The following is a 25408-nucleotide window of genomic DNA, read 5'->3' as shown; positions in this document are numbered from 1 at the left end:
TTCACCGACGGCGAAGACGAATTGGAATAGATACAGAGAGATGTCCAGAAGACAATTATGACATTTGTGCTAGGGTAAGTTGAAGAAAGGGAACCAGTCCGATTGAGTCATCATATCACAAATTAAGATCTTTCTTACATTTAGCATATTGGGTTTGGGGTGGGGTGGGGTGGGGTGGGGTGGGGTGGGGAACTTCAAATTTACACAAAAAAATGAGATTAGGCAAGTTCCCAAGTTTGACCCGGATCAATCAAAACCGACCCGTTTTTGTACCAAAGAATATGTGCAGAAAACTTAATGAATGGGTCTCGAACTGATATCATTACTGTCCGGTAAAAGACCATTCAAAATTGAAAATTTATACACTCGTTTGGAGTGAACAAGAAGGTCTCTGACGTTCTAAATTCAGATTTAGGTTAGAGAGAGAGAGAGAGAGATATTTGCTTGCGTAATTAATTCCTGAGCTTTAATGGTTATACGGATTCAGGTTCAGTCAAAATAGATAGATAGATAGCTAGCTAGGGAGAAAATACAAAAAACCCATCTCTCAATTTGTACTTTTTTCATTACATTTTCTTGTTTAGAAGCCTAGGTTACTTAATTTAGAGAGAGAAAAAAGAAAGATACAGAAAGAAGGGTAGGTAGTTACTCTCTTTTCTTTCTTTTCTCTGTAAAGAAAGGAAAGAAAGAAGAGTAAGGAAGAAGAACAGTTGCAGAGAATAGAGAGAGAGAGAGAGAAACAGAGAGGGGTAAAAAATAGAAACCCTAAAAAACGAACTGAACAGAGATTCACGAGAGTGTCAGATTTGCTGAGGTATCTTTCTTTTCTTTCTAAAGACACGTCCCCCCCTCCTCAATACTAGTTTTTTTTAGTGAGAGAAAGAAAAAAAGAAAGAAAACTATTTTCTTTTCTTTTCATTTCATTTTCTCACTGGAAGAGAGAGAAACATCCATTATCATCCTTAAAAAATAATACCAAATTCAAAAAAAGTTGGGGGTACTTGGGTAAGTTAGTGGCCTCTCTCTCTCTCTGTAAATTATTTCATTTTAAATTTTTCATCTTTAATAAAATTGGGTTTTTTATTTCTCTAATTCAAATTAGTTTATTAGGGTTTTTTGAATTTTTCATTTATTAATCATATCTCTGTATCTTTCTGTGGCATCAATTTTGTCTGATAATGCAGTTCTTCACTAGGTATGGACAGATTTTGTTTTACCAAAACCCCATATTTTTATCCCTTTTTCCTTTCTAGATCTCTCTGTTTCTCTCTCTCTATCTCTGTCTATCCCTATCTATCTGTCCTTTTCAGTTCATTATGTGCAAAATGGAAGAAGTATGTATTAAGAGGGTCTTTCTTTGAAAGCTATAGTTAGTTTTCTTGATTTAAAAGTTTGGGTATTTTTCAAATATCTTTGATTTGTTCTTCTTCAACAGAAATGGGGAAAGCAACAAGATGGTTTAGAAACTTATTGGGGATGAAGAAAGAGAATGATAATCATCAGAGAGATGATTCAAATTTTGTTGACAAAAAAAGGTGGAGTTTTGGGAAATCTTTGAGGGATTCAGTTTGTGTGGGTCAGATTCCGGTGACAACTACTACTAATCCGGTTCATATTCAAGGAAATGAACCATCTTGGTCTAAATCTTATTATACTAAAACAACAGAGACTGAACAGAATAAGCATGCTATTGCTGTTGCAGCTGCAACTGCCGCCGCGGCCGATGCTGCCGTTGTGGCGGCTCAGGCAGCTGTAGCTGTTGTTAGACTTACAAGTCATGGAAGGGGAACTATGTTTGGTGGTGGAAGAGAAAGATGGGCAGCTCTTAAGATTCAAACTGCTTTTAGAGGTTATTTGGTTAGTACCCCATAAACCATTCTCTCTTAATTTTACTTTTTCATTTTGCTTTTGATTGGTGGAAGTTGTTCTCTGAAACCTAGACCTTTTTCAGCTTTTGTTTTTTCTTTTAGGATTTGGGTCTTTTTGGGTGTTCATTAAATTTAATGTTCTAGTTCAATTTGTTAAGGTTTCCTGATTTGGGTATTCTCTCATTTCTTCTCAGATTCAAATTCCCTTCTTTATTGAAGAACTGAATTTTTTTTATTTGTATTATGAAAATCACAAAAAACAGGCAAAGAAAGCTCTTAGAGCCCTAAAGGGATTAGTGAAGTTGCAGGCTCTAGTGAGAGGTTACTTAGTTAGAAAACAAGCTACTGCAACTCTTCATGGTATGCAAGCTCTTTTCAGAGCTCAACTAACAGTTCGATCTCAAAAAGCCGGTCGGGTAGTCAATAATGATCAAAGAGTTTACCCCGAATTTCGACCTCGTCGATCCATTGTAAGTTCAAAAAGCTAGTACATTCATTCAAATTTAATTTTAAAGACTATTTTGTTTAATTTTGGAGTATGTATTATATAGGAGAGATTCGATGAAACAAGAAGTGAGTACACTTCATCAGTTCACAGTAGAAGGTTGTCAGCACCACTTGAAGCTGCCATTCCTAATACATCCGACGAAGTCCCAAAGATTGTGGAGATCGATACATGTAGGCCTAAATCTCGATCACGAAGAATGACGATAAATACCTTATCTGGTTATGGTGAAGACCCAAGTAATCAAATGCTATCTTCATCGCTTCCATGTCAAATTCCAGGTCGAAGTTCAATTCCTGATTGCAAGAACTTTCAAGACTTCGATTGGACATTAACAGGCGATGAGTGTCGATTCTCGACAGCTCAAAGTACTCCAAGATTTGTGAATTCATATGGATCTAATGCACCAGGTACACCAGCTAAGAGTGTGTGTACTGAGAGGCATTTCCGACCTTACTCGAATTTCCCTAATTACATGGCGAATACACAATCATTTAAGGCAAAAGTAAGATCGTATAGTGCTCCAAAACAAAGGCCTGAATCAGGATCAAGAAAGAAAATTTCATTGAATGAAATTGTCGAATCGAGGGCTAGTTTAAGTGGTGTTAGAATGCAGAAATCTTCTTCTCAAGCTCAAGAAGTTCTTTTTAAGAATGCTGTGATGGGTAGATTTGATAGAGAAGCTGAATTTGTTAGAGAAATGGAGAGGAATGATTATTATGATAGGAGATGGTGAGTGAAGTCAGAGAGATAAATTAACAGAGATATTCTCAATCTCTTTCTCTCTAGGTTAGAAATCACACAATGTGAGTAATGTTTCAAAAAGAGTATGAATTTTGAATTCAAATTGTATGTGAAGTTCATCATGAAAATCTTATTTTGTTAATGAAAAATGAAGAATATTAATAATGGGAATTTTAGGGTTACACCTCCTTACTAATGTGCTTAGTGAAGCACTCTTTTTGATGGGTTACCCCCTTAACTAACAGAATCTGTGAATTTGCCGTTAGTTATCATATTTGCGGTTCACTACCCTCGTTTGGAAAAAACAAGAATTCACCAGCCACCGATAAGACAGTTCTGAGTTGGACGCCGTTGCCGGATTCTTCTTTCGGTAATATCATTCCGACATCACCCATTCTTTGTTTTGTGTTAACGAATGTGAGTCATATGTTATATGTAAATTTTAGGGTTCATTCTTTTTTGATCTCCAACTTGTGACAAACAAATGTTTTGGCCTCTGAGTTTTTGGGCTTTTGTTTTAGTCCCTATAAATGTCTGAACTTCATTTTTGTCCACCAATTTTTGTCAAGCTCCTAACTTAGTAAACATTAATATTATATCAAATGGCACACTAGTAAACATTAACAAACATTTATGGATGAACCAAACCAAGAAAATCTACTAGAAGGAACATAACAAAATCAGCATTGTCATCCTAGCCAAAATATTGAAATGGCTAGCTCCTTCACAATCAATGAGGTACTGGCAGAATTTGAGAGATGTATTTATGGGTAGAGATCGGGACGTCTGGAACTTACAATCGGTCGACACCAATCCTAGTGGGCCATTGTTGTTCTTTTCATAAATAATTGTGCTGATGAGTTGAAGAAGAATTCGTTCTAGATCTTCTCCGTCGCTTCATTCACGAATTTCTGCCTTGATCACAGATCTATCGACGCTTATTAATTCCCATAATGGGTAATTGTTTCTCGGCATAACTTTATCTACTTGTTGGAGCTTTAAACTCGGGCAAGAATCAACCTTTCCATCTCCAAGATATATGAATCGATTCTTTCCATTTGCATAAGCTTTAGCTTTAATCCTCTCCAAAATTTATCCCTTGCACATATTGGGAGGGCAAATAGAACAACCATGAAAAGAGGTAGTGAAATCATGGTAAGGTAAGACCCTGAGCTTTCCAAAGTCGTGCTTTTAAGTGTAGGAAAGAGGGGTTCACTAATTTCCAATCAAAAAAAGAGGTATCTTTAAACGGACATAAGCGCTGAGGAGGTAATGCTAAATTCCCGTAAAAACTATTCTCATATAATCTTCTTAACTTTATGTTTCTGATGCCTTTCTAAAAGTAACCTCTTTAATTTTGTACAATATACTTATGTGACTACATTATATAAATAAAGATATATAACGTCTTGAAAAAGATAGTATTTTTTTTTTCTGTATACAATCTCTTTCAATAAAATTAACTGCAATATTTTCTCTAAATATTTAATCAATTCATTGTATCTATTTTTTGTGCCTTCGCCAAGTTGTATACCTAGTACAAGAAAATTTTCTTTAAAAAAAAAAAACCTAGTACAAGAAAAAGAAAATAGCTCAAATGGGGTTGAGAATGTGAGTGGTGTTTGAAATAATATCTTGTTGAAATGTGCTTTAAATTAATAAATGCTAAGTTGAAGCCACATTCGCATGAAAAATAAACCGAAGGGTAAATTGGCGCAAATAAAGGAGTTACTTTCTAATATCTAAACGTTACCTAGTTCTGCCCTTGATTTCAATTAAGTATATTAACCTAAATATTTTAGATTATCAGACAAAAACAATTATAATCGTAATTAGATTTTTTAGAAATATGTGCATGTTTTTTGAGAAGAAATACTTTTCGTTACGTAGAGCAAAATCACCACAAAAGCAATGATGTTTTTTTATTGAAATAAATTTGGCTTTAATCATATAATGATATATATGTAAATTCACAACTTAAGCCACTCAGATCCATCAATGAAGTTCAAAGAAATAAAAGGTTTGGCTTCTTGATCACTTAATTCTCTTGACCATGAAACCCTTCCAGAATAGCTTGCTCCTGGCCCTGTGCATTTGTATTGCCCATAAAACACCGTCCTACCATTTCAAACACAAATATAAAACTTAGAAAACAAAGAATGGAGAATAAAAGGAGGATTTCCTAATGATTCTTTAATTTTAATACTTGTTAAACAAGTAACTTAAAGCAATAGGGTAACCAGATTAGAATAAAGGTTGATCCAATTTGAGCTCTTAATTTGTGACCAATTGATAAATTTGGTCCATCTTCCGGATCAGAGCTCAAATACGGACCCATTACACATGTCGAGGTCAAATTCGCCTCCATGTGTCGTGGTGTCAAGTTAAGCTTGTAATATTTTTTCTTTTCACTTTCTAGTTTTGCCCTTTTAATTTGGGGGCGTCTATAGGCGCCTCTCCTCTTTAGGCGCCTCTCCGAAGTTACTGTAGGCGCCTCCGAGCGCCCCCCCATCTTCTTCGTTTATGTTCTTTCTCTTTCCACTTTCTCTTTCAATAAACCAACAAAAACCATTAATATATCAACAACTAATATCATTAAACATCATGAAAGAAATCAAAAACCTAGATGTACTGGTTAGGCGCCTCCCAAAATTTTCTAATTTATCAACAAAGAACCCTAACCATGAAACAAAGAACCTTAACCATGAAATCAAAAACCCTAACCTTGAAGTGGAGAACCCTAACCATTAAACGAATCACCCTAACCATTATCGAATGGTATTTTTTATTTTTTTCATCTTTCGAGTCCATGAAAAGAAGAACAGTGACTGTGAAAATGAGTAACCCTAGCCATGAAAACGGAGGCTAGACTGTCCCGGTCTGAAACCTAAAGCTAGGTCTCGGACAGGGCCAGCCCGAGACCTATCGGAGTGGACAGTCCGTCTCCTCACGGGTTGCTCAGTCCGTAGCGATGCATTGGGCCTCGGACCTGCAAGCCCGAAATGGGGCGCCTACAACTGTTGGGAGTTGACTGTAGTCAAAAACTTCTGTGAGACTCCTATAGCAATTTTAGGAGGCGCCCTTTTAATTTTTACTTTTTCTATTTCTTTCTCACTCTCTTCTGCTTTACCCACTTTCAGTCGTTGTTAGAGAATATGATGGTGGTTAAAACAGAAAAAAATGGTTACATTAGTTGATGGAGAAGGTGGAAGTGGTGCTGTTGGTGAAGAGAAAAGATAAATAAGAGAGATGAGAGAGAAAAGATCTCCAACAAGAGGTTTTTTTTTAATTGTTCAACGTGTACCTTGAATGCTTGACTTTTAAAGTGGAAGATTATAATTCTTACCACTCCAGTCAATGATTGTTGGCTCCAACAAGAAGTTGGTCGACTAGTCTTTTAAGTGAATTATTGTGGATGTAAAGGAGAATAAAGAAAGAAATAGGGGAGAGAAAGAAATCAAGTTAAAAAAGAAAACTAGAAGGGTAAAATTGAAAATTGAAACAAATTAGATATCTTGAGAATTGTCAAAAATTGGGGTCCAAATTGGATTACATTTTCTTTTTGGCCTTTCCGTCCACAAAATTGTGGAATTTGATTAGTTTTAGTTAAAATCTTTTCAAAATAATTTTCGTAATGAGTAAAACTTTCGAATCAAAGTTTTGTAATCCTCCTATTAACGTCCTAATAGATATGTCAATGAATATTACGAATTTGCAATCCGAATTAGTATTATGAGTAGAATATTATCCAAATTCTGTGTATTCAACATAATCCTTATAGCATTTGGGTTAAGTTATCAAAATATCTAAACAAATAATTATCTGCAATTTGATTACATTTCATATTTTAAATAACTGTATTTTTTAAAGATAAATGAATATTATATATATTTTATGACAAATAGATAAATCTGGGAAGATGTTATTATGCTAAATTCCTAAAATTAGGTGATAACTTTGTAAAATACCACTGGTCAATAAACATTGCAGAAAATTACTGTTGGAAATATTACGGCTGTAGACATATTATAGAATTATTTTAGACCCTACCTAATAATTTAATTCATATTTGGGGTAGTTATGTAATTTTGAATTTTGAAAAGGTGTTTGTCGTTAACCAGAGAGTATTACCTAGTCACCTCAAGTTTTAGAGCAACCTCAGTTTTCATTTTTTTTTTGAGAATTCGACTACGACATACGATAGTTGTTACAAGACATTATACATCATGAAGATGTGATGAGCACGATAACCGCCTAACTTAAACCAAGAATGAAAAAGGTCTAAAGCCCAACAACATGAAAGAGGCTTAAAGCCCGACAAATTTATTAACTTTCTTTAGGGCCTAAATTATATTGCAAAAATCTTGATAGCAAACTGCTTCCACCGAGACTCGATCCCATGACCTCATGGACTTAAGAGGGGTGTCCAACTGTTTCACCAAAGGCTGGTAGACAGTTTTCGTTTTTGTGGGGATGTAGGTCGACTATTACATACTATAGATGTATACTAGGAGAGATAACAAAAATGTTTTAAGTACACTTTCGTATACAGTACACGTTTTATCCTACATGGGTAAGAGGACAAGGAACAATTTTGTCATTTCACACCGTTTAAAAAGGGTCTATAGAAAGACGAAATTACCCCTTATTGTATTTAAGGCGGTGCACGAGAGTGTATTCGAAAGTGTACTTGTATCATTGTTGGAGAGAGAAAGAGCGAGCGATCGAGAGAGAGAGAGAGAGAGAGAGAGAGAAGAAAGACTTACATTTCACGATTAGGGTCACCCCAATTGTACCAGCCTTTGGGAATGATAATGTTGTCCATATATGTATAAGCAAAGACAACAGTGGAGAAGGTTCCCCAAGCCCTTCCTAGGTAAAGTGCACCTGATCCCGTGACCTTACAGTTCACAAATGAAAACCCTGTATCCTGCAATAAGCTCTTCCTTCCCTGTGCCGTCACAGCACCATAGTTTTGTGCTATTGCGTGGACATGACATCCCTACCAACCCCACCCAACACACACACACACACAACTTTCATCATTCTCACTTTTTCAAATACCACTTTACATCTATTTATCTTTATACATAGCCTTTTAGGTCTAACCATTCAAATCCTGACAAACCCTTTATAGAAAAGTTTTAGTGGTCATATTTTTTATAATTCAATAATACTACTATACATTATGTCGCTTCTTACAACTTTGACATTACCTACTTAAGCAATGGTAGTTCAGACGCTTCGAGTTTGATACTGTTTTTATTTGTATAGATAACAATGCAGGTCCATTAACAACCTCAGTAGAATTATTTCATCGTATTTGTTCTTCTAGGTTGTGTAATTTACTCATATTTTATTCAAATTAACCTACATTATCATCGTAATCAAAGATATATAACTTACGTTAGAGCGTCTCCAAAATTACTATATTAGCCTAATCCCAAATGAGCATGCAGGCTACAGGCGGCGTCTAGAGGATTCCCATACTAATTCATGCCGTATTTGAACAATTATGGACCAAAAGGCGAACACTTGTAGAAATCCTTAGTGTGTTTGATGATTTAGATTTATGCGTTAATCATTAAAATGATAATTAGTTAATAGTGGAATTAGAAAGATAACTAATTGACACTCTCTTGTTTGTAATAAAACTTAGGACCTTTTGTGAAGATGAACAAAAATCAAATTATATACTAAAACTGCAGTTATTGTCTTGTCCATTACTTTCCCATCAACAAAACTATGTGCTTTAGTACTGCCAAAGGCAAAGGTAATTCAATTATTTATATACTTGAAATGGAATTAAAAAAGAATTCACCAAATTTCTCAAAAAAGGACATCCCATTTTTTTTTCTTGGTAAAGAGTTGAGAAAGTTCACTTTGAATGAAAAGAACAAATGATTAAAGTTGAAGAATTTTAGTTAATGAATATTCTAACCTCAAATAGTGAAAGTGCATTCCCAAAGATGAAATCAACAGATCCTTCAATATAGCAATCTTTGTAATAATGTCTTCCAATATGATCATATAGGGTATCTTGTGCTCCTAGGAATTTACATCCTAAAAAAGCTGCTGTATCTGCTGATATCCTAAATGCTACTGCTTGCTTTCCAACTGCTCCTGCTCTTGGTAGTGGTGTTGTGTTCTGCCAATTTTCCATATACAATTATCTCAGAGCCAGGACAATATCGTTAAACTGCTAAGGTTTGGGGGGTCACAGGTGGTATCAGAGTCGAGGACGACTCTTCGCTGAGAAATAAGGGATTGTAATATTCAGACATCGATCGCAAGTGTGTCCGGAGCCTGAACTATAGGTGTACGCTCAAGCTTAGCAAGTGACGAGACTTTTTGGGGGGCTCAGACAATACCCGTACATATGGGCTTGGTCTGAGATGCCAAAAAGCGGGGACAATATGGTCAAATTACTGAGACTTGGGGCGTCACACAAAGAGAGAGAGAGAGAGAGAGATTAAAAAAACAGAGTAGTATGTACCTTAAAGGTAATGTTCTTGGCAATGAAATAAGGTGAATTAACAGAAAAAGTAGCAGAACTATAAGTTCCAATAGGTTTCCCTGAAGCACCAATTGTTTGAGCTGTATCTCCCCATTGAACAATTGTTTTATCTGAACCAGCTCCTGCTATTGTTATAAATGATTTAAATGGTGGGATGTTCACTTTTTCCCTGTAAAAGTTTAATAGAATCTCAAATCAAACATGTAATTAAAACACAAAAACAAACAAAACCCAAGTCATAAAAACACACAAGAAATTCAGTAAGTAAATGACAGAAAATTTGATCCACAACTTGCAAATTTTTAAGTAGAAATCCAACTGACCCAATATGACAAAAAGCTAAATCTAAACAATTATTTAATTATTTAATTATAATTAGTTCAGATTTTTATCAGTAATTAGAAAAACTTGAGTAAGCAAAAAGATAAAACAGAATTTCACTACTTACTGATAAATTCCTGGTTTCACTTTGATCACAACTCTAAAAAGATTGATAAAAGGAAGAGAATCAATGGCAGATTGAATTGATGTGAAATCACCAGCCTTTGGGGTTTTACTAACAGTAAGAGTGTAAGAAGGGAAGAGTTTGTTCATTGCTGCAGAGAAGAGTGAATGTCTAAGACTACCTACAAATTTGACCCACTTCATGAATTCTTGTTCTGAGTAATGGGTGTGTGTCATATTCGGCAATAATGCCTTCCCGACTGACCTACCGGCCGACTTCCTTGGCCGGTTTCCTTTCGTATGACGGCTAAATGTATGAGTTGAATTGTGGAGAAGAAGAAGAAGGAAGAAAAATAGGTATAAAGAATGTCTAAACTTGGACATGTTTAAGTGAGAATGAAAAACAGAGAGAATGAGTTTGAGAGATTGTTTTGTAATTGTATGGACCTTTATACAAGTTTGTTTTGCTCTACTATAGAGAGAGAGAGAGAGAGAGAGAGAGAGAGGTCACGGGCTCTTCAAACTGGAATGAAATAGTGGGGGTGGGGGAGGTGTCAAAGGCAGACAATTTAAGGCCACAAGAGGAGGTGAGAGGCTTCTTTATTCTCAATGACTTTTTGCATTTGAGATGTTTATAATTTAATTCTCTTGGTTTTTAACTTTTTGTTTCTTCTTGTTGTTTCCTGTGAAGGTATCTCTCTCTGTCGTGTGTGGGTTGGATTTATTCCCCACACTAAAAAGTAACCTACTTTTGTATATTTTTCGGTTTGTATATGAGCAAAGGGCGACCTAACAACTAATTATATATCATGCTAGAGTTTCGACTAAAACTTTCACCAATTAACGAATGTATACAGCCTTGTGATACATTCAAAAGAAATAAGGATTCTTAAATGTTAAGTTTGAAAACTCTTCGCAATTACAAGATAAAATTCGTGTTTGTACATCCCAAGTGTGAAACTCTCTCAAGTACGAGCCACAAGTAGGCCCAACCTACTCATGCTAGTTTGAGCCTATGTTGAAGCACACTAAAAATAAGTATTTGTTGATGCAGTCTCACGTCACATTTTTCCAACTCTAAGAGCCGGACTAACTAAACCTATAAGGCCACTTCAATTTGTTGATGCAGCCTCGTGTTGACATTCTTCTGACTCTAAGTAAAACCTCCAGAAAGCAATTGCTTGACTCGCCATCTCAACCATACGTGCACTGAGCCAATGAATCCTAAGCATTCTACATGAGCAGCTAAAGTTGAAAATCTTGAATCTCTTGGTTATACTTGACCCATGGCATCTTGGAGCAGAGGGCCATTGTATGGTAGAGTTGCTCGATACAAGCTAACATACTAACAACATCAACTAGAAGATCGCAAGGTCAAACATAATTCACTGTGAGTTTATCATAGTTGGCACTTATTGTAGGGTAAAGTTGCCCAAAGATGTAGTAGCCGACTCACCACGTGTTAGATGATCCTTGCGTCACCCTAGCTCGACCTAGATTATTTCGTATCAACATCCATCATATATAGGGTTGAGCTATTTGACGATGTAGGTAGCCAACTAACCACATTGGCTAGAGGATCTTAGGCTCACCCTCGACTTCGAGTGTCTCAAAGTTGACACTCATCATAGGGTTGAGTTATTTGACAATGCAGACAGCTGACTCAGCATATGGGCTAAAGGATTTGAGGGTCATCTTTGACCCAGATCATCTAGGAATCAACGCCCATCTACGGGTGAGCTTCTCGATTTTAAGTAGCCTACTGACCATGCTGGCAAGAAAACCTCAGGGTTACCCTTGAACTCGAGCATTTCGGAGTCGAGACACCAAGCTCTTAGAGGCACTGGCTCACCCTAGAAGCTATAAATAAGAGAATGCTTCAAAAAAATGCATCAAATCTTACTCAACTCTCTAGACTACGACTTTACAACTCGCACTCCATCTCTTTGAACACCCTACATCCTAACGTACCTCTCCCTTCTCGAATTCCATTAATTCTCAAGTACACTTCAATGACTCACCCTGTAAAGTAAACCCCCAACAAGTTTAGGAGTTACGCAATCATAGGTCATTCCAACCAAAAAGACATCTCCAACTCTCGTTCTCTATATACTACTTCTCTTACAAATTGTTGGCGTGAATCATGGAAACGTGAATCACCCAATATTATCATATAAGAAATAATATTATTATATAAGAAATAATATTATCTGTAAATATATAGTTACCAGTGTTAGGAAATTGTAACATATGTCTAATCTCTATTTCTATTCCTGTATATCATGTAACATTATATATACTCCTCATATGAGATGAATAAAGTATCATTCAAAATCAATCTTGCACTATTAAATATGGCATCAGTGCAGGTTATTTAAAAATTTACGCTTCCGCTACGTCGACTATCGGAGAATACATCACCGAGAGTCGCTTTTACTGTCATAACATCAAGGTTTGGTTGTGTCCAGATCTAGATTATTTCTGGATCTAGGTTGTATTAATCCTGATTAGGTACGAAGCTTTTATTCTTTTTGGCATCTTCAATTTCTTTTGGTGTCGTTGACAGTGCTTGTCATCCATTATCTCTACTAAATCATCTTTTATTATTATCAATAGATATTATATAATGTCTGGTTCATCAGATATGTCAATGACGGTGTCATCTAATTCTCAGACTATGACCACCGGACAATCGTCTATCTATACTAGTGAGCCTATGTCTATTCCTTATGGTGTAAAATTGAATGGTATCAATTATTCACTTTGGTCACAAGTGGTTGAGACGTTTATCGCTTGACGAGGTAAACTAGGTTATATTAATGGAAGAAATGTTGAACCTCAAATACAAGATCCTATATATGATAAATGGTGTATGGAAAATGAAATTGTTAAAGGATGGCTTATTGGTGCTATAGAACCAGATTTGATGAATTTATTTATTCGTTTACCAACAGCTAAGGCCATTTGGGTAGATGTTTCTCGGACTTAATTTGAAGGAACCGACCGGTCAGTAATTTATAATTTAACACGTAAATCTATGCATATGAGACAGATTGGTAAACTTGTATCAACATATTTTGCTGATTTATGTGCTATCTGGGATGAATTGGATTATCGTAAACCAATTCAATTTACACAACCTGATGTTGTTTTTGCTTGACAGAAAGAAATCGGGGAAGATAGAGTTTATGTATTTCTTGCAGGCCTCAATGATGTCTATGATCGTGTTCGAAGTGATATTCATCGTACAGATCCATTTTCGAATTTAGATTCGGCTTTTGCAATTGTTAGGGGTGAAGAACAACGCCGAAACACGATGCTAAATGTTGATATTAATATGGTTATGGTTGCTAAACTTTCAAAGCCATCTTTACCTAATGGTCCTTCAGGAGGATGCAAACATTGTGGGAGTTCTAAGCATGTAATTGAAAATTGCTTTAAGAAGAACGAATATCCTGACTGGTGGGACAGTTACAACGAACGAAAACGAGAAGGAAAAAATAAGAAGGGTGGAGGAAAAGCAACTCTTGCAACAAAACCATATCAATATATCCAGAAGTGAATTTTGTTTCTGATACACAACCATCGGTTTCTGGTGTCTCTCTTCTCGATCCAAAATTGATACAACAATCAGGTAGTTTCGCTCTTCTCTCCTCTGATGCTTCAAAGGATCCTGGCTGGGTCATTGATTCTAGAGCTGCGGATCACATGACCTATGATGCTAATATATTATTTAATCCTGGTGCATTCATTGTTCTCATATTGATAATGTTAATGGTGTATCTGTATCCGTTACTAAATCTGGAACTGTTAATTTAACACTGATGCAGGTTTTAAGTAACCTAAATATAGGCTAAAATAATCCGTATTTTGTAATAAAATTCCGCAAGTGCACGGGTCTATGTAGTATAGACCTAACAAGTACGGGTCGATCCCACGAAGACAAGTTGGAAATCTATCTCAACCTAAAACTAGTAAAATGATAACTTTGAGATTTGTTTTGAAAAGAAAATAATATAATGAAAATAATAGTTCAATCGGAAGGAAGCTAATATGAGAAAAATCCTAGAGTTTAGAATCCACCACAAACACTCATAAAAAGATATCTAACCATTAATAATTCTCTATCTATTTTATAACTCAATATTTGGTATATCTCTTGCATCCAAATATCGGAAAATATATATTTTTTAAAACATATAGTCGTCTAAAGAATTAAACCCGTTATGAAAACAATAACAACTCAACTATCATTTATCAACTAATAAGTATAAACCATTAAAGATTGTAATCTAAATATGATAAATCAAATCGGAAGGATAAATGATGAAGAATATATCATGTGAAAGAATAACAAGAGTTTAATATGTTCATACAATAAAGCACATACTCAAGAGAATCATTATGATGAAATATTATTTATTCATGTTCATGGTTTCATCTTTCACTCTAGGTGAAGAGTCTAGCAATCCATTACAATAATTAAAGTAGTTGAACTAAAGAGAAAGAAAAAGGTATCACCCATATGATGCTTTGATGTTGTTCTTCGTCCAGCTTCAAAGTTGTAGATGCTGTCCTCTTTGATTTATCAACTCGGCTACTGTTTTCTACTTTTTGTTGCTCCTAAAGATGATCCGAAGTAAGCCAATATAGCTACTGATTTCTCCACAGAACTCTCTTCCCTCCCTGAAAATCCTTCTTAGTCGTGGAGAAGAGATGATTAATGCTCCTCTGGTTTCAGCCGTGAGAGATAGTCCCCAAAACCGAGCCGAGCTTCAAAACCGAGCTGATATCCTTCTATCTCTCTCTCTCTCTCTCTCAATCTGTCTCTGTTTCAGCCGTCGAGAGCTTCCCCCCTCTCTGATGAAAAAAGCCTCTGTGTCTTATAGCCGAGAGGAGATGTTCCTCTATCTAGCTCTCGAAAATATTTTCTCCCAATCCTTCCTTCCCGGTTCTAAACTTTCCAACTTGAAATATATTCTCTCTTTCCTTCTTTCCTTTCCCACTCTTTATTCCTCTTTCTCTTCCCATTCTCTCTCTCTCCAGGTTAGTTATTGGATAAACCCTAGAGCAAGAGAAGGAAATGATAGCTGTTTCAATTCTTCACTGTTAAGTGCTCACGATACCGTGCATTGCGGAGCAATATAAGATGTTACACCGCGATCCGGATAAAGCCACATGAGTGCAAAGTTTCTTATCCGTTGGATTGTCCTTGATGCGCCCAAGTGCATGGCAATATCATGCGCCCAGTTACACTAAACTGAAGACCCTAAAAATTCTCATAGTACCACCATCTGTATCCGAAAATAGCCCACAAATAATCCGAGCCATCAGTCCACCCGCCTAGATCATGCCACGTTTTTCTAGACATTCTTGGCCTCACTTGAGTCAACCCACTCTGACCCAATATTTGATTTTAGCTTATTTGCTCCTCCGAACTCCGATTTGACTTCCGTTTTCGCCTGAGGGTCCATCTTGGACTCTACTTTCTATCCGAGTATCAACATAGACCAAACTATCAGAAAACTATTACCACCAAATGACCGAAATGCCCTAAAATGCGCCTTTCTCCCGTTTTTACTCATTTTTCGCACCAAACTCCTCAAAAGACACCTGAGAAAGAAAAACTCACAATTCATCAGAGTAACTGCTCGAAATAGACTAACTAGCCCAAATTAAGAGATTCAGATGAGGCATTCTCATGACTCATCAAACACCCTCGCTGTCACTTGAGCACACATTACTGGTTCCTTCATTATCTAATAATTTTTTGTCTGTGACACAAGTGACCGAGCAATTAAATTGTTTAATATTAATGTATCCTCGTTTTTGTCTACTTCAAGATTTCAACAGCAAGGAGATATTTGGGTGTGGTACTAAGAGAAAGGGGTTGTATTATGTGGATGATGTCTGCATCAGAAAATGGTTAGCAGTAATAGGGTCATCTCATGTTAAGGAAGATCAGATTTGGTTATGTCACAAGCGGTTAGGCCGTGCTTCATTTGGTTACTTGAAACATTTATTTCCTCGTCTATTTTTGGGTTGTGATATTTCAAATTTTAATTGTGAGACTTGTTTAGCAAAAAGTCATCGTGCTTCTTATTACTCTAGTAAAAATAAAATTTTGTTACCCTTTGAGTTAGTTCATTCTGATGTTTGGGGGCCTGCTCCGGTATCTACCGTATCTGTTATCGTTGGTTTCTAATATTCGTTGATGATTGTACCCGTATGACATGGTTATATCTTATGAAACACAAAAATGACGTACAAGAATGCTTTCAAATTTTTCATAAGATGATACGCACAATTTTCTACTACGGTTAAGATTCTTCGTTCGGATAATGGTGAATATGTTAATCATGAGTTAAAAAAATATTTTCAAGAACATGGTATTATTCATGAAACCACGTGTCCACATACCCCTCAACAGAATGGTGTAGCAGAACGGAAAAATCGTCAATTACTTGAAGTGACACGTGCACGTCTCATTGGTGCTAGTATGCAACTAACTGGGAGAATGCATATGCAGTTTATTTAATTAATCATGTCCCAAGTAAAGTGTTGGATTTCAAAACACCACTAGAGAAACTTTCTCAATATGTCTCTATACTTTCTCAGTTGACTTTGGTACCTAGAGTGTTTGGATGTGTAGCCTTTGTTCAAATTCCTAAACATCAACGTACAAAGCTAAATCTGTGTGCTTTGAATTGTGTGCTTGTCGGTTATTTTCCTCATCAGAAAGGGTACAAGTTTTATCACCCACCTACTCGTAAATCGTTTGTCACTATGGATGTAACATTCTCTGAACATGAGATGTATTTTTCCTCGTCGATATCCAATTCTTCTATTTCGGGGGAGACTAATGTTGTCTAAGAGATGAATTGGAGAAAACTACTTCCAGATTTCATTGAAGAACCAGAACAATCAAATAAAGATATTAATATTGCGGTAACAGATTTATTAGCATCGAATCTTGCAGAAGAAGCTATGATTGTTCATTCCGAACCAACTACTCCTATATCCACTACTAATACTACTCCCTTCTCTGCGATACCATCTAATGATTCTCCTTCGGTTCCTGAAATTGAAGTATGTACTGAACCGAGTCTTAATACTAACAGTTTAACTAACAATGACATATCAGTTGCTCTAAGTAATGACAGGTATAGTTTGCCACCTAGAAGCACGAGAGGTAAGCCTCCAGATAGGTATTCACCTCACAACTCAAAGAGTATGAGGTATCCCATTGTTAATTATGTATCAACGGATCATCTACCTACTTCAGTCAAGGCCTTCGTAAATCAAATGAGTGATATTATTATTCCAACTAAAGTTCCGGATGCTTTGACAAATCCAACTTGGAGAAAGGCAATGACTGAAGAAATGTGTGCCCTTGATAGGAATGAAACTTGGAATTTAGTACCACTTCTAGAAAGAATGAAACCAGTTGACTGTAAATGGATTTTTACTATCAAGCATAAACCTGATGGAACCATAGATAGATATAAAGCGAGATTAGTTGCTCGGGGTTTCACTCAAACATATGGTGTTGATTATCAGGAAACTTTTGCTCCAAAAGGGTAATTTGGTCTTTTGGGGAGTTCAGTAATTTTGGCTAATGATGATACTCAGATGAAAGTAGAGTCGAAGACGAACCTGTAGGCGAAATCAGAACTTAAATCGGAGTCCGGATAAGAAAAAGAAAGAAGGTCAAAGTTGAAGTCAAAATCGAGTCAACATGGACCTTTCAGAGACATGTGGCATAGACGGGAATGGTAGTATGGAGCTTTCGGTATGTTGGTGGGCGTGAGAGGGACATTTTCGGGATCTTCTCTAGGTGTTGATCCCGTGTACCGCGTAGCAGGATACCACGATGCTCCCTCACCAAGGTACGAAATCTAACGTGTGGTTGTTCTCCATGCACATGCCATCATCCTTGAAGGGCATCTCATGCTTTTAAAATGCTTCCTGCTACACTATATCACTCCTACTCTCTTATCACAACGTGCATGGGTTGGCACCAGATTTGTTTCCCATTTTCTCTCCATTCTCTATCTTTAGTAAACACAAATAAACAGTAGAGAGAGAGAGAGAGCTTAGAAGATGAAAGTTTTGTAAAGAGATTTATTAAGGGGATTTTCGATTTGAAGAGATCAAATCGATTGACCGAAGCTGGAAACAAAGAAGGAAAGAGAGATTTTCGATTTGAAGAGATCAAGAGAGAGAGAAAGGTGATATTAATATTGAATCAAAGAAAGGAAATGAAGAATATTTAGAGAGGTCTTCTTTCCTTGTCTTCTCTGAATCTTCAAACCAAGAAGGAAAGAGGGTGAGATGAGATTTCTTTCTATTTACAAAAGAGAGATAAAGTGAAGAAGAAAAGAAGAGATTGATGGAAAGATTTCGGCTGAGATATTTTAGAGAGAAGATTTTGAAATCTGACTATGAGATTGAGATGATCTTCTCGGCTGGACTAACAGTAGAGAGAGAGAGAGAGAAAAAATATTTTTTTCCTCTTTCTCTTAAACCAGGAAAGGAATCAGTGGTGATTGGGATTGATTGAGAGAGGAAAGTGAAAATTAAGAAATGTTCTTTTAATGGGAGGAAGATAATCGAAGTTAGAGAGAGAAGATATTGGAAAGGATTCGGTCTCTCTTTATCATTCTATAAAAACAGAGACCAACCAAGGAGGAGATATCTCGGTTGGGGGGGAATCAAATCATCTTCTCTTAAGCTCACTTAAACCAGAAATATTAGAGAGAGAGAGAGAGAGAGTTTCTAGGCGTGAACAGAAAACCAGAGACCATTTATCATTATCTTCTTCCTCTGTATTTGATTTTCTTTTTGTGAGAGAAAGTGAGTGATTTGTAGAGAGAAGGAGGAGGAGAAGTTTAATTCGTTTTGATCATCTATTTTTTCTTCTTTTGTTTGTAATCCTTTTTAGTGAGAGAAAATATTATCAAGATAGAAAGAGAGATTGTAGAGAGAGAGAGACAGAAAGATACAGTTTAGAATAAAACAGGAAATTGATTTTAATTCTTTTATACTGTTTGTGTTTCTCTTTTAGTGAGAGAAAGAGATTAACAGGGAGTTAAGAGAGAAAGTGATTAAGAAGAAAAGAAACAGGAAATTATAGAGAAAAAGATAGTTGGAGAAGATGAGAAAGTAGGTGAGAAAATAATTTTCTCACAGGGAAACCATTTCCGGGAAGACGAGAAAATCGTTTTCCCAGAGGGTGCGTTTGGCAGAATTTTGGGAAAACAGAAGGAAAATCTTTCCCTAAGGCCCTGTTTGGTTCTGAAATAGCGAAAAAGTTAAGTTTTCTTCTCCCTCTCTTTACTTTATTTTCCAATTTCTTTTATTTAATGTCCATGAGTAACTAATTCTCTATCTAGGGTTTTAGATGAAGTTCTTCATAAGTAATTTTATCAATATGATTTTTATTAATATTTTTATTGCTTTTCATGATAAAATCTTCCGGATTTTTAGACCATTCATGGACTAGAATCTGAGTGATATATAAAATTCGCTAATTAAATCCAAATAAATTGTTGTTAGAATTGTTAGGAGAACGGATTCAGATAACCCTAGGCTCTCCCCCATTTGAGTTCCTTGTATCATTTGTAATTATTTTCTTTCCGTAATTTTACTTTAATATTTTATTCATTTCAAAACCAAAATCAAATCATTTTAAAAATCTTAATATTTCCTAGTTTTAGAGTAGATTTCACTTAGTCTCTGAGGAACGAACCGGTCTTACCGGAATTATCACTTGACGCCCGTATACTTGCGGGTGGTGACCTATTTAGGAAACTTTCTTGGCCCATCAACAAATTCGTAACTTGACTACCAGATTCTTGTTTTCCAGCACCACCGACCCTAGTATGAAAACTTCATGGTCCTCTCACATTTGTCGGCTAGAAAATGGTTGGTTGGATCTTTATAATAACTAAGAAACAAGTAACTTTTTCTATTAACTAAAAGTTGCCGAAGTATTATAGATAATTATACATAAAGTTTACAATAATACGGTTAATTAGCAATCAAGTCTTTTTCTTATTTTTCTGGTTTCTAAAATACCCTTACACATTAAAACTCACTTTCTTTCTAAAAAAAACTTAGTAAGTTTCAGGGCTTCGAATCTTCGAAGGACTGTGATGAACCTTTAAAATCTCCGAAACAGTAACGATTAAGAGAAAATGATTATCATAATAATGATGTTGACTCAAATCTCCACATGAAAACTTCTCGATGAGCCGCCTGCTCTCTCTCACTTAAGGGTCTTCGGCCGTCTCTGCAGGACGAGGACAACCTCTTAAGAGACTTGCTGACTATCATTGTGGCATGGTTGTTTGACCATTCTTTAAGTCACTTAACTAGATTTTTTTTTTATTGGTGAAAACTTTCCTAGGTTACTCCTTCCTCATAAATCATCTCACATTATACCATTTTAACATTACTTATTGTATTTTTTGTCGAAAATTCTTTCGACCAAGAAGCCCTCTTCCTTTTCCAAAACCCTAATATCTCCTCATTGGAGCGATGCCACAAGTAAGGAGATTAAAGTTGTTGAAGATAACAAGACTTTCACTCACTAATTTACCTCCGAACAAACCCGCAATCTGTTGCAAGTGGGCATATAAAATACTCCCTCCGTCTCATATTCATAGTCCATTATCGAAACTCACCCGATTTATTTTCGTTTTGTGTGTTCCCATATTGTCCTTATTAAATAGGAATGCTAGCATTTATTGTAATTCAATCTAATGAATTTTATTGGACAAAAATAGTGCATGCATTATCTTTCTTAATAAATGCACTTGATATTGATAGAATTGAGGAGGGGTATATTTGTCAAAATAATGGATAGTATAGGCTATATATGGTATGAGACTTTCAATTTGAGACAACCCAAAAAGGAATAATGGACTTTCATTGTGAGACGGAGGGAGTATAATTTAATTCTGATAAAATATAATTTGATTCTGATGAACACATTGAACGTTTTCTTTAAGATGATTAGGATGAGGATGTTGACGTGAATATGCCTTTTGATTTCTCATGAGAGGGGGAGAATTGTTTGTGACTTTTAAATAAATCTTTGTATGGTCCCAACCAGGCTTCATAATAATGGTTGTCTAGATTCTGCTTTGTCTGATTAGAGAGGGTTTTTACAAGTCTCTCTGTGATTATTCGCTTTCTACATGTGATAGGGTCGAAACAGATTACTAAACCTAAGTCTAATTACTATTGTTGAGAGACTATGGTGTATTCCAAATGTGAGAATCTGAAGATTTCGTGAATCCATTCCAAATCACGTATACATACGCTGTCATGGTTTTGATTTTCGATTGTTAAGTTTCTTCGACCTAAGGGTAGATGTTGTAAGTGCCAGATATACATAATGGTCATAACTGGTCAAAAGATTATATTTTTATCGTCGAGCCTTAACCGCAAACAAAGAACAACAAGTAATTATGAAACATGCATGACATAAAATATGAAACAACTTATTTGGACGTCAACCATGTGGGTGGACGAATATTTTGAGCATTAACTATTTGGTGAAATTTCTGTGGCCATAACTTTCATCGGGGTATGTTATTTTGTCTCACATGCCAAATTTTTTTTTTTGATGAGATTCTCACATGCCAAATTAATGCTACAATGACTTTTTTGGTCATTAGACCAAATTATTTTAGAACAAACAACCATTTCTCTATAAATATTTAAAACAAACCAATGTTATAAATCTTTGATTTATGGTGGATGACCACCACACTTTGGTAACTCCCACCACCATAAGTTCTCCACCATTAAATTTGTATTCAAGCACCATTGATTATATGTAACTCTTGTATTAGATATGTAACTCTTCAAAGGCCTATATAAAGAGGTTACTTGCTAATGAAGAAGAGGGATCAAACCAATGTATCATAGTACTCAATATACCAATGTACCAAAGTAGAGAAATTCTCTACAAACATATGAATACAATATAGTTCTTCTTGTCTCTATATCTCTTGATCTATATTTCCATTATCTTTCTTCTTCCCTACTTCTTTTATTTTTCACAACACGTTATCAGCATGAAAATCTCTATGATCGAAGGGAAGAAGAAGTTATCCATCTCCTTGATCAAAATATAAACAAACAAAATGTTGGTAAGTTTGTTCAATTGTAATTGGTAACTTACAAGGTATTTGGATTTTTCTTTGTTGTCATTCGACCTTTCTTATTATTTTTATTTATCTCTAACCATTGATTTTGTGTTTTTTGAGACATAATAAACTATATCAAAATGATATAAGAACTAAATAGATGATAATGATGAAAGGGTTACAAACATGAATATCAACGCAATCTATTCAATGGTAAGGTCAAGGTAAGTTATTCCTCCAAATTAAATTGGTATTACTCTCATAACTAATGAAAGGGTTACAAACATGAATATCATCTTAAGGATGATGGATTATCTCATATTTACCCATCTAATTTTGGTGACAATCAAATGTAATCATCTTTACGTATATGAGATTACCAAACCTGAAGTTTGGTGTATATATTTCTTCAAATCTAGACAATTCTAAAATGATTATTAGAGTAAAAAAAAATCTCAAAGGATGAAAAGATAATATCTCTTATGAGTTGGTAAATTGTCACGAAAAAGGGTAAACCCTTGAGAAAACAAATTTATATGCGCATTCCTGAAGAATGACAAATGTTAATTTTTCAGTAGTGAAGTTATTTTCCATTAATTATGAAAGGATTATAATTAGACGGTGATAAGAAAAATCCTACACCGACTTCAGATTGGAAATAGAGTGACAAAATTGAGAATCTCATTTTACTATACCAACATATAGTTTGATTAAATTTGACAAAGCTATTCATCGTGGAATGTAACTAATTTTTGTGAAACTCATCATATATTAAGTCGAAATCCAGAATATCTATTCAGGTGATGATGATATTTTCTTACGTGTCTGTAGACAGTGATGAGTTGTAAAACAAATAAAATTGTTTGATTATCATATTTCATATTACACCTGAAGTTGTAATAACCAAAGAGAAAGTGATGATGGATTTAATAAATAAAATAAAATAAATTCACATGAAGATGATATATCTCACATGTAATTAATCACACCCGAAGTTGTGATATTATAACAAATTGCTCACACCTAAAGTTGTGATCAGATAGTAATTTTTGTCTAACGAAAAATATGATATGAAAATAAAAATCAAATTTGCCTAAAGCAATTGATTTTTCTTTCGTCCTTGTCACATCCTTGAAGTATGTGCTCATAAATAAGACGGAAATCTATCGACATTAGGGGGAGGAAGTCCTATATTCAATGTTGTAAAATACTTGAAAATGATCGAGTTTCTCTCATTTGGAGTCAATATACGGAAAACTTACTACCTCGAGATATTAATATTTTTCAAAGCTTAATATGCTTATATCCAGATAAAGATAATGGAAAATGATCAGAGTTGATCAAAGTGACATATACTATTTGACACTGAAGGAATAATTTTTCCTCCTGAAGAGGCTATCAAATTAGAAATGAATGTGATTCATATTCTTAATAAAATCCCCTGAAGAGGATATGTGTAAAAAGAGACACCGATCTTTTACAGAGGCACATATATGACATCATTGAACTATGTATGTTGTGAAAATTTGAAAAAACAAATAAATCATTTCAGACGATGTATTTCTGAATATAGTAGCTACTGGGAGCATATTGATCCGGAATTACTCTAAGTAATATTGGTCAACTTTTGACGAGATACTTCATTACTTGTGGATTTTCTTACAAAACAATTAAGTCTTCAGACATGAAGTCGAAACACCAATTAAGAATTACCCCGAAGGTAATAAAGTAGACATGTGTAAGGAATATCCTTTAGTCTATAAAGGATTTGGCGTCCACTTATAAAATTTCAATATGAATTACAAATCTCTGAATTATATTATGAAGTATTTATAAATCCTATTGTGACTCCTGAAGAGTTTATCAAAGTTTGACAGTGGAGTATTGAAAAAGATTATTCGAGTAAAGAAAATCTTGAAAATGAACATATTCTGAAATACTAAAAGGCTATAAGCTTCAAAGCAACTCATATTGTCTTAACTTATCATATGTCATGGAAATTCAGGTCCTGAAGTACCTAATATAGTATAGACAATACATTATGCGTGTTGTAATGTGGTTTTAGAAAACAACCATCATTCATATATAAAATGTCAATCGCGTTGTACTCTTTTTCCTTCGTCAAGGTTTTGTCCCATCGGGTTTTCCTTGTCAAGGTTTTAATGAGGCAACTATGCGTATTAGAAATTTTTAATTTGTTTAAAAGTTGTAGTCTTTTTTCCTTCGTTCAGGTTTTGTCCGATTGGATTTTCCTGACAAGGTTTTGGCGAGACAACTCTATTTTAAGACAATAGTCATCGAATGATGAATTTAACACCTCTTATGTGTGTCAAGTGGATTGTACAACGAAATGTGATAAGTACATCAATTTCACAAGATGTTATAGTTATCTTACTGATGTACATGATACACAAATACGGATCACTAAATAGTGACTTCAATCGATATCCCTAAAGGATTAACAAGCTTCAAGTTAAAGTATGCATGAACTTTAAGACATTATACTAATGCAACTTGAAATGTCAAATGCTACAAATTGTATTTTGTGTATATATACCGAAAGGAAGCTGACGATAAAAAGTTGAAAATGCCCTCAACCTTCATGAGGGGGAGCAAGTTTATGAAGACACTATATACTATATTTTCACAAAGTACTCTTTTTCCTTCGTTAAGAATTTTTCCCATAGGGTTTTTCTTAACAAGGTTTTAATGAGGCTGATTATGTGTTCATCAAAGATATACATAAACAAAGAATTTGTACTCTTTTTCCTTCACTATGGTTTTGTCCCATTGGGTTTTCCTAGTAAGGTTTTAATGAGGCAATATCTGATGTGGTGGACATCCAGGGGGAGTGTTATAAATCTTTGATTTATGGTGGATGACCACCACACTTTGGTAACTCCCACCACCATAAGTTCTCCACCATTAAATTTGTATTCAAGCACCATTGATTATATGTAACTCTTGTATTAGATATGTAACTCTTCAAAGGCCTATATAAAGAGGTTACTTGCTAATGAAGAAGAGGGATCAAACCAATGTATCATAGTACTCAATATACCAATGTACCAAAGTAGAGAAATTCTCTACAAACATATGAATGCAATTCTAGTTCTTCTTGTCTACAATCTCTTGGTTGATATATTTACATTATATTTCTTCTTCCCTC

The 25408-nt window shown here is 35.2% G+C and overlaps 2 protein-coding genes across 5 annotated transcripts; one reads left to right on the top strand and one right to left on the bottom strand.

Annotated features, from left to right (window-relative positions):
* The first annotated feature begins 324 nt into the window (after positions 1-324).
* Positions 325-3266, top strand: LOC147538874 (protein IQ-domain 26-like). Of its 4 annotated transcripts, none has more exons than XM_086643581.1 (4): positions 325-814; positions 1436-1857; positions 2132-2338; positions 2420-3266. In XM_086643581.1, exons 2-4 carry the CDS (start codon positions 1438-1440, stop codon positions 3107-3109), a joined length of 1317 nt encoding a protein of 438 aa, XP_086499707.1. In that variant the 5' UTR covers positions 325-814; positions 1436-1437; the 3' UTR covers positions 3110-3266. The 4 variants fall into 4 exon arrangements, with proteins under 4 accessions (XP_086499707.1, XP_086499710.1, XP_086499711.1 ...); XM_086643584.1 differs by having other exon boundaries at positions 371-1005; XM_086643585.1 differs by lacking the exon at positions 325-814 and adding an exon at positions 1019-1195.
* Positions 3267-5022: 1756 nt separating this feature from the next.
* On the bottom strand, positions 5023-10686 carry LOC147538873 (putative pectinesterase 53). The gene is made up of 5 exons (XM_086638931.1): positions 10083-10686; positions 9614-9803; positions 9059-9265; positions 7884-8119; positions 5023-5235 (listed from the first exon to the last, which is right to left on the bottom strand). Exons 1-5 carry the CDS (start codon positions 10460-10462, stop codon positions 5088-5090), a joined length of 1161 nt encoding a protein of 386 aa, XP_086495057.1. The 5' UTR covers positions 10463-10686; the 3' UTR covers positions 5023-5087.
* Positions 10687-25408: the final 14722 nt, after the last annotated feature.

This window comes from Eschscholzia californica, unplaced genomic scaffold (assembly GCF_041429995.1).
Source record: "Eschscholzia californica isolate CP2 unplaced genomic scaffold, dmEscCali1.0.p SCAF_5, whole genome shotgun sequence".
NCBI lineage: Eukaryota > Viridiplantae > Streptophyta > Magnoliopsida > Ranunculales > Papaveraceae > Eschscholzia > Eschscholzia californica.
Note: the sequence above shows the minus strand (reverse complement) of the source record. Positions and strands in the feature narration are given on the sequence as shown.

Excerpts from the sequence above, each read along its gene's own strand:
- LOC147538874 (XM_086643581.1), top strand. The coding sequence starts at position 1,438 with ATGGGGAAAGCAACAAGATGGTTTAGAAACTTATTGGGGATGAAGAAA. Across the intron at positions 1,858-2,131 it reads CTGCTTTTAGAGGTTATTTG|GCAAAGAAAGCTCTTAGAGC; the intron begins GTTAGTACCCCA and ends CACAAAAAACAG. Across the intron at positions 2,339-2,419 it reads TTCGACCTCGTCGATCCATT|GAGAGATTCGATGAAACAAG; the intron begins GTAAGTTCAAAA and ends TGTATTATATAG.
- LOC147538873 (XM_086638931.1), bottom strand. The coding sequence starts at position 10,462 with ATGTCCAAGTTTAGACATTCTTTATACCTATTTTTCTTCCTTCTTCTT. Across the intron at positions 9,804-10,082 it reads GTGAAACCAGGAATTTATCA|GGAAAAAGTGAACATCCCAC; the intron begins GTAAGTAGTGAA and ends AAACTTTTACAG. Across the intron at positions 5,236-7,883 it reads GGTGACCCTAATCGTGAAAT|GACGGTGTTTTATGGGCAAT; the intron begins GTAAGTCTTTCT and ends TTGAAATGGTAG.